Here is an 8,955-nt window from a genome sequence, read left to right on the forward strand (position 1 = left end):
TCGCACTTTGGTCGAGCTGTTCGGTTTTTTGCACTGCTGCAGCAAAGGGGAAAAAATGAGAATTACGATCTCAGTTCAATGTGTGCAATGGCTGCACGGAACCACATGCTGCTCCTACCCCGTAAGCAATACCATCCCCTCCCAAAAAAAGGACACACCGAATCGACATCTCTTGAGCACTGGAATTGAGCCTGTAGGAAAATGTGTGCATTAATTGCACCGTTGCAGCCTGTAAACCGGTGCAGCTGCCCAGCAGTAGTACCACCACCACCATCACCACCATCATCACCACAGCAATGATTTGTTTGCCCGAGATGCTGCTCCGATCGTACGTGAGCGATCGTAATCGCTTAAGTACGGGACGAGTAGCCATAGTTCGGGCATGGGCCATGATGCATTATCGTCAGCGCGGCCTGCACACCCGGACCGGATCCATCACTTCAGTCCGATTAACCTGCGGGAAGGAAGGTTTTTTTTCGCGCGCGTAGTGGTTTTGTGCATCGAGCCCTTCCTTTTGCGAACCCGCGGGCTAAGAATCGAGCGAGCAAGTTTACGAGTTCGAGGTACCGGGGCGCACACAATTTTCCCCCGGGGGCTCGATTTTGATATGTAAAACATGCAATCTTTCGGCCTCGGACCGTAGTGACGGTTGGGCGGTTTTGTTTTTCTCTCGCTCGTTTGGTGTACCGAGGGCCACGTGCTTTCCGGCATGGTTTTGCGCGCCATTTCGTAAGCATTAGAGTATGCGAAGTAAAAGCGAATAGGCCGACAGTCGTAATGTGGCAGTAAACGAAGACATTATTTTTTTTAATAAGATCATATATTGTGGTTGAGTAACAATGTAGGTTTTTGGGAAATGGAATGTTGTATGTATGTTTTTCGTATGAAAGGTATTAAAATGGTTATTATAATAAAGAGATATGACCCAAAAGTTAAATCTAATTACAAAAATAGAAATAAAAAATAAATAAATAAAATTGAAATATCAATAATATTTTCTAATGAAGTTTGAATTTTCATCCTATACGAAAAATGGAAAGAGAAGAAGCGAAATGACGAATAGTTTATATTTTCTTTGCGGAAACTACACGATATAAAAGCTGGTGGTCATGCTCGATTCATTCAAACATTCCTTGTACCCAGTCTATTTGGGTCTTTTAGGTTTTTTTTTTCTCAACTATTGTTCTTACTGGTCACTGTTCCTGCCATCTGATGGTGTAGGTATATGGTAGTGCCACCGGTTTTATAAGACAAAACTGAAACAAAATGGAATCTGAACTGTTTTTCCGTAACAATGATTTTTCGGCTACATTGTAGAAAAACTGTAGTAAGCCAAAAATTGAATTCCTCCGAAAAAAGAGGAAAATGTTATTTTACCAATTATTACTAATATTCTTTATATATTGTTTTTGGGTTTTGAATGAGATTACACGAAACTCGATGATATGGTACCCGACTTCTAATTCATTACTTATATGTTGTTACTTGTAAGATATAGTGTGAAATGTTTATATGTAAACCCTTTCAATACATTGTTTAACGTATTTAAAAAAACAATATACTAATTACTCTGGAAGTAAAATGACAAAAAATATAGAGTGCCATCATAATAAAACATTAAATATATCAAATAAACAATTTAAATTCATACCAAAATGCACTATTTTGCGTACGAAAAAAATATAGTGTTGTGCGATAAAACTGGGTATCGAATAATGAACAACCGTGTCCTTAAGGACGAAACCGCCCCGAAAAAAAACTCTGACCGATGCAACCGAATCTAAAATCGGTCCCATCGTCTTGTGCTTGTGCCTATGGCCATCGTTTCAACCAAAAACCGTACCCACAACCGACCGGCTTTCTTTCTGGCGGCCAAAAACTCTCCATCGACCGTGCGCACAATTCGTACGCCCCCGGGCGGCACGATCCCGAACATACTGCCCCATTTGACAAGCGACCACGAAATTCTCTTCTCTCCCGGCGCCGGCTGTACGAGCACCAACACGTCCTGAGGGCTCTGTCCGGGTGTACTGTTTTTCGGAGGAAGCTCGAAGGACACAACGGCAAGATGGGAATTTGCTTGCCTCTTGCCCGTGTGCATCGACAGAAACCGGGAAGCAAAAGCAACCAAACCAGCAACTGAGAACTGAGCAGGATGCGGAACAAAACAAAGAAAAAAAAAAGAGTGGAAACTTTTCCGTGCACGCGGCCTCGGGGCACTTTATACGGGGTCCTTTCTCCGTTTCGCGATTGTCCGGGACTGCGTTGTCATTCCTTCATTCTCGTGTCCTTTGCCTGGTTCTGGTTTCGCCCCGTGCTGTCGGTATTTCGTTCAAGGGCAGGCCTGTTGGCAGGAAGCAAAACTCTCCGCTAGCCCAATTCCAAGGGACCGCGGACGGTGGTTTGTGTGTGATTGCTTCGAACCAAATACGACATCACGATGGATTTTTTCGTGCTGTGACGGCTTTTTTCCTCGGGGCCATTTACTCGCCATCCTCACCAATCCCGGTTCGCGTGTTGTCAGGAGAGCAAAAAGATGTCTCCGCTCAACGCCCAAGACTGCAAAACGCAAGGATCGGGGCTGTGTGTGAGTGTGTAGCTTTTTTTTCTTCATTCGTTCATTCTTCTACAATCCTCATTGCTGATCCGTTGTCCTTTTTCCTCCTTCTACGTTCCCTTTTGTGAACTGACACTGGGGCAGGAATTTTTTGGATTGCAACTCGACTGGTTACCGGTGGAGCTTCTGCCGGAGGGAAAATTGCGAGGAAAAATGAGAACCGAACTGAAAGCGTACCGCGGGCCAAAAGGCAGCGCAAGTTGAGAATGTTTTATTTCAAGTTGTGCTGTGGAGGCAGTACGTAGGCTTGCGAAAATTTTACCCGAGGGTGTTTAACCAACATAACAAAAAAAAAAACGGAAAAAACCGAAGAAAACATGGAGAGAGAAAAAATACCTAAAGTTAAAAAAAGGATCCCACCCCGTCCCAAGATGTGGATCGTCTGAGTGCTCAAGACATTAACCGAGGAAGAGAAATGCTTTGAAGCCGCGAGGTAAAATGACGAAAATCCGGTGTACAATACATGAACCATCGTGGACTGTGTATGAAACCATCCTAGAGGTGTTCCTTCTTGCAACGAAAGGATCTTTCTTGCCTTGGTATGGTTGTACAATTTTTAAGAGTAATTTAGTTTACTGGCTTATCATAAACATATTTACTTGTGAAACGTAACTATTTTAGTCGTTACATTAAACACTTTCACGACTGTGAACTGAATTATTCTTGCTGTGAAATAAATAAAACGAGGCCTGGGCTGCATTTCGCTTAACGACACAACTACTTAACACTTTCACACTTTTCACGTGAGCTTAACTCATCTTCGAAGTAAAACCAATGCGTATCAAACGATCATTCGTTTCATACGTTTGCTAAAACCAAGATCTTTTATTGCATCGAATTGCACAAAGGAAGAACAAAGAAAAAAAAAACTTGAACACATCCAGCACAAACTGTAGCAAATGTACAAAACGTAGATAAGGAAATAAATAAAACGCATGCTTCGGTTTAGTCTTAAAGTGCCGCCGGCTTGGAGAACGGAGAACCAAGCATTCGTGATAAAATATTTTCTCTCACACTTTTCGCTTCGTTACGGCAGATGCTTTCGCTAGTGCTAGTGATAAGAATAGCGCCTGTTCTTATGGACAGTAACAAAAAACCAAGCAAATTTGTCTCGTAATCTTTGCGTAGGCTAGTGATAATGTTTCGCAGTTCGAAAGTGTTCGCTTTTAAATAGGGGATGCCACAAACGTTAACGGGTTCCTTTTGATACGGGTGCAGGATAATAGAAGTGATATGCAAGCAAACTGAAACTATCTAAACATTAGCGGAAAAGCTATGGAAACAGCTGGGAAAAATTCTATTCGTGATACGCTTGTTTTCTTAGCAAATGTTCACTCAGGATAAGGCTTGTATAAGCAGCAAAGATATTTGGAATTCTGAGAATAAGATATTCCAAAACATAGTCATACGGCCGTTCTCATTGAAATAAAAAAAAATATGCCAAAATATAAAGAAAATGTGAACAATTGTTAAATAAATGAGACATTTTTCTGTAAACAAAACACATGATACTATGAAGTAAGTATGAAATAAAAATTGATGAAATGTAAATCGATCATCATTAAAAATCTAGTAGAAAGCCTATTAAATAAATTTCCGCAAAAAAGATAAGAAAATCTTTCAAACTAATAAAAAGCTGAACAAAAATAGAAGTAGAAAGATAATGAATATCGATATTGATATTGAAGAGTGGTATATTGAATTTGGTGGCATCAGCAAGGTAGTTTTCATTATGAGCTAGAAATAATTAAAAATGTTTACAATTATAATCCTTTTTCAAATTTTATTCAAACGCAATCAATCAGATGAACAAACCAGGAAGCTCATTAGTATATGAAGGCTAAGATTTGCTGATCCACCTTTGGGATATTTGATCACAAATGTTTGTGGCTAAAAAATACAAGGTTGTGACTTATGTTGGGGAAGCGATCCAAACATTGTTTTAAAAATAGTATATCGTTTTTATATCGGTAGTACATAGCTAAGCCTTCGTACATTGGGATGAAAATACAACAATCTTCTTGAATATACGCCTATGAGTCAACTTGAAAACTTTGCATCTGCCTACTGTCGGGGCAATAAATTAAGTCGTGGGTGAACTTTTCGCGTTTGTAACGTAAACGATTTGGTTCTAATGGGTTCTTCGTTGGTTGTTTCCCCAAAGGGATACTGAAGCCACAACACAGACAGCGTGGTGCAGCTATTGAACCGAAATTTGAAACGTATTCTATAACTTCAAGGAAAACACCTTAAAATAAGATGTTTGATTTCACTTATTATGCGTTGGCATTCTAATACTAACATTCCTAGAGGCCTACTACACATATAACAACTGTATAACAACCAATTTGTCATCGATTTTACCCCTCTTCCTAACACTCTTTATTTCAAGCTTGTCTTGACACTTGGCTGCGATAGAACGTTAAACAACTCGCACAACGCGACAAGTGCGAATGCAGTTTCGACGCTCTTTATTATTCTTATCACAAAAGGATGCAAACTAAACGCCACATTAACGATGCATTTGTTTTTTTTTTACAATATCAGTGATGATTTTAGTTTGGCGAATGTTTACTGTTCAAATTTCACATCGCATCAACACCTAATCCGCAGCAATTCCGAACCTGATAACGATCGCTCAAATCCGTCATTTGTATGATGAAATACTACTGTTAGAGAAAGTAAGTACACTTGAACAGCTGACCGTCGCAGAAAACGAGAACCGATTGTTCGTGATGAAATGTTTTCAAGGCCCAAGATGCTTACGAACCAGGAAAAGTGCAGACGAAACTGATAAGAACGCCCTCTCGTGAAGGGCTGTGCAATGTTATGATTGTCGCAGACTAGATGCAACAGGCGCTAGTATGATTTGTGCAAAGATTGACTTCCTGGGTCGATCAGTCAGCAGCGAGCAGTGAGACATCAAACACATCAACCAGAGCTCGATTCGGTAGCATTTCCCAAAGATGCAAAGGTTTGTTGCAGTAGTTACAGTTGACATCACCAAAAGTGGTTGTGATCTAAGTTAAGGTATTTCTTGCTTTTAGAATATTTGTGATCTTATTGGCGATCATCGTTTTCGCGTGCGCAGCAGAGGCTCTCATCTATCAGTGTGAACATTATGACAGTTTGGGTCAATATAACTCACGCCACTGTACCCTGCACGGTGTGATGGTTGTACACGATGCGGAGGATGTAGACTTCACCTCCGAATATCCACGTCCGTATTGGTTTGAGTTCCAACAGTCGGAAATGGATGAAATTCCCCGTGCACTATTCACAGCATTTCCCGAGATGCAAACCATCGACTTCCGGGAGACGGGCATCGAGAACATTAACAAGTTTACGTTCGAGAAGGCAAAGCATTTGCGTCATCTGTTTCTACCCTACAACCGGCTGAAGGTGTTAAACAACTTAATCTTCAAAGGATGCGATCTGTTGGAGTGGCTCGATCTATCGCACAACCATTTGCAGGAGATAAAGGAGAAAACTTTCCACGACATATCTTCGCTGACACGGCTCGATTTGAATCACAATCGGCTGGAGACATTACCGGAAGAGGTGTTTGGAGAGTTACCGAACCTAGCTGATCTATCGCTGAACGACAATCTGCTAACCACGCTTGGTGACCGAATATTTGACCACAGTCGGCTTGTTTCGTTGAATCTTAACTTCAACCGTTTGCGAACGATTCATCTGGCGGACACATTTCAATCGTGGCAGCAAGTACGTTTGCGTGGAAACTTTCTCACAAGCTTAGTGCTGCCACACGTACCAATCGCGTTCGATCTATCGCACAACAATCTAACGACGATTGAGTTTCCATACGATCTAAATGCTGTACAGACGCTTGATCTGTCACACAATCTGTTCACTGACATAAGGAACATTTCCAAACTGAGCAATCTGCACACGCTGGATGTGTCGTTTAATGCACTGCAAACATTACCGCTGACTACCTTCTTGAAGATGAGTCAACTTGGGAAGCTTAATTTGGAGGCAACCAACCTAACGTCACTGGAACACGGTCTCTTCTCGCAGCAAACCAATCTAACCTGGCTGGATGTATCGTTCAATCGGTTTCAAGCACTCGACCTGACGGTACTGACGGCTGCAGCACGGCTCGAGCATCTACACATCGACGGTAACAATCTGTCCAGTGTACAGTACCATCGCTTACCGGCCATGTTTCCCTCACTATACTATCTCGGTTTGTTCGCAAACGCTTGGAACTGTTCGTACCTTGTGGATCTGGTGCACTTTTGCCGACTACATTCGATCAAGGTCGTACCACTAAAATCGTACGGCACCACGCTAGATGCGTCCAATGTACAGGGTATTTACTGTAAGAGTTCCCAGGAATCAATTCTTCCCGCGGTAGCTCCAGTCGATCATCCAATCGGTACGGGCACATCGTCGACAGAGTTTTCAACCGATCAACTACTGCAGATGTTGAAAGAAATGAACCGCACAACGGAACAACTGATGCAGGAGATGGTACGCACGATTCATCAACGTCCCGGAGTTGTTAGCGGAGGTTCAGCTGTAGTGACCACTTCCTGTACCCAACTTCACGCCCACAACTATCAGGTGTTTATCCTGCTCATTCTTTCCATCATACTGATCATCAATGTAGGTTTTCTGCTGTGGGTACAACACAATGCGAACGTGCGACGGGCCGTCGATCGAATGATCGTCTTCCGCCACGAACAAGGCGCCTCCATTCAAACAGCGCTGCATGAAGAGCTTTAAAGCTTTCATATTGCTATGTAAAGGTGTGTGTAGTTGTTAAGCTTTGATGACTTTTAGTGAAGAACTTTCCGATAGAAATGTTTAAAATACCATTTTTTCATAGATAAAAAAGAATGAATTATCATGTTGGTTGTAGTATCATCATGAATGGAGATCAGTAGCAGTAGCATTAAATAGGATTTCTCGAGGAAAAAAACCAACGTTGTTCGTTATTGAATACATTTTAAGCAAAACTACCACAGTGTATTACTTTTCTCCAAGCCGGAGGCAGTTTTCCCATTAACATCATCATTTGGTATGATCACCGCTGTTCATTCGTTAATTATCCTTCGCTCGTTATTGGAATGATTTTTTTTTTGTTCTCTCTCGACCCCTTCTCCCTACACTCCGTACACTCTCGTGTGGCTCTCTTGCGTATCGTCCTTTAATGACATTGCAATGAGCAAGATGCATCGGAATGTTTCATCCACTGCCTTTCCTTTCCGCATACGATTTTGGTCGCAAAGCTGAACGGGTTTTTATGTTTTCCCCTCGTTTGAATCCTTTCTCCGATATGACAAAAAAAATGGCGCACACACACACACACACACATTCGCACAAATATGAACACAAAAGCAAACAACTTCTCTATCTCATACCTCCTCCGCTTGGCATGCTGATAAATAAATAATGCTCCCTTGGTCGTAAAATTAATCTGTCGGCGGTCATTATTGTCATAAAATTATAATTAGCTTCCATTATGAGCGCAGGTGAGCATGTTTCGGATGCAGTATGCATTCGGTAACAAAAAAAGGGAAAGATTTCATCTGATATTTGTGTGCGTTTTTTTTTTAAATCATTTTCCATTCGCAGCGATGATTATTTTCGATTTAAAAGTTCTCGGCAGTGTCGAAAAGAAGATTTTTTTTGTGCATTGTTAAAGTAGTTCCGTTTATTCAAACTATAAATATGCATTTCTTTTTAAGTTTTGATGTACTTGGAAAAAAATCCAGATTAAAAGGAATACGAACTTTAAAAGGATTCTTTTGAAACTTTGCTAATGTGCAGGAAAAAGGATGACAATAATTGTTTTTTCTTCAGCAATATTTTTTATAATTCATATTATGGTTGCTTCCTTAAATGGTTTTTTTGTAATTAATCAAAATGATTTAATTCGCACCACTTACCTTTTCAAGCAATTGGCCTCGAGGCCGAGTGCACTGCTCCGTTGCTCCAGATCGGCGGAGTACAGGTGAAATATGTCGAACGGGAAAATGGTGACAATTTTCGCACACTTTCACCGGTGTTAACGATCACGACAATCAGCAGTTGGCTGCACAACCGCTTCTTTCCACTGGCAAACCACGACAAAACCACCAACCAAATCACAAAACTCTTCACACCGGCGGAAGTGCACGTCCTGTTCTTAAGTTCTGCAACACAAATCGTGCGAAAAGTTACATCAATTCATTGACTAAATGCACTAAACAAACACCAAAACACGATAGCGTAATGTGTGCGTAACGTTGCGTAACGTGGCGACCGGTTTCCCGTTCTTGCTGGGAATGCACTTGGCGCGAAGTCACCGGAACGACTACACTGAAGGT

General features: G+C 41.5%; 2 protein-coding genes across 2 annotated transcripts in view; one reads left to right on the forward strand and one right to left on the reverse strand.

Moving 5' to 3' along the window:
• Positions 1-8,955, reverse strand: part of LOC125768604 (BTB/POZ domain-containing protein Tiwaz) — a 44,290-nt gene extending 35,335 nt beyond the window's left edge. Inside the window, exon 1 of the mRNA XM_049436532.1 lies at positions 8,536-8,955. The gene's annotated coding sequence lies outside the window, so the exon portion shown is untranslated. The remainder of the gene's footprint in view (positions 1-8,535) is intronic.
• On the forward strand, positions 5,242-7,605 carry LOC125768591 (insulin-like growth factor-binding protein complex acid labile subunit). Its single transcript, XM_049436482.1, has 2 exons — positions 5,242-5,591; positions 5,665-7,605. The coding sequence occupies exons 1-2, from the start codon at positions 5,584-5,586 to the stop codon at positions 7,367-7,369; spliced, it is 1,713 nt and encodes a 570-aa protein (XP_049292439.1). The 5' UTR covers positions 5,242-5,583; the 3' UTR covers positions 7,370-7,605.

This window comes from Anopheles funestus, chromosome 3RL, assembly GCF_943734845.2.
Source record: "Anopheles funestus chromosome 3RL, idAnoFuneDA-416_04, whole genome shotgun sequence".
In the NCBI taxonomy this organism is placed as follows: Eukaryota; Metazoa; Arthropoda; class Insecta; order Diptera; family Culicidae; genus Anopheles; species Anopheles funestus.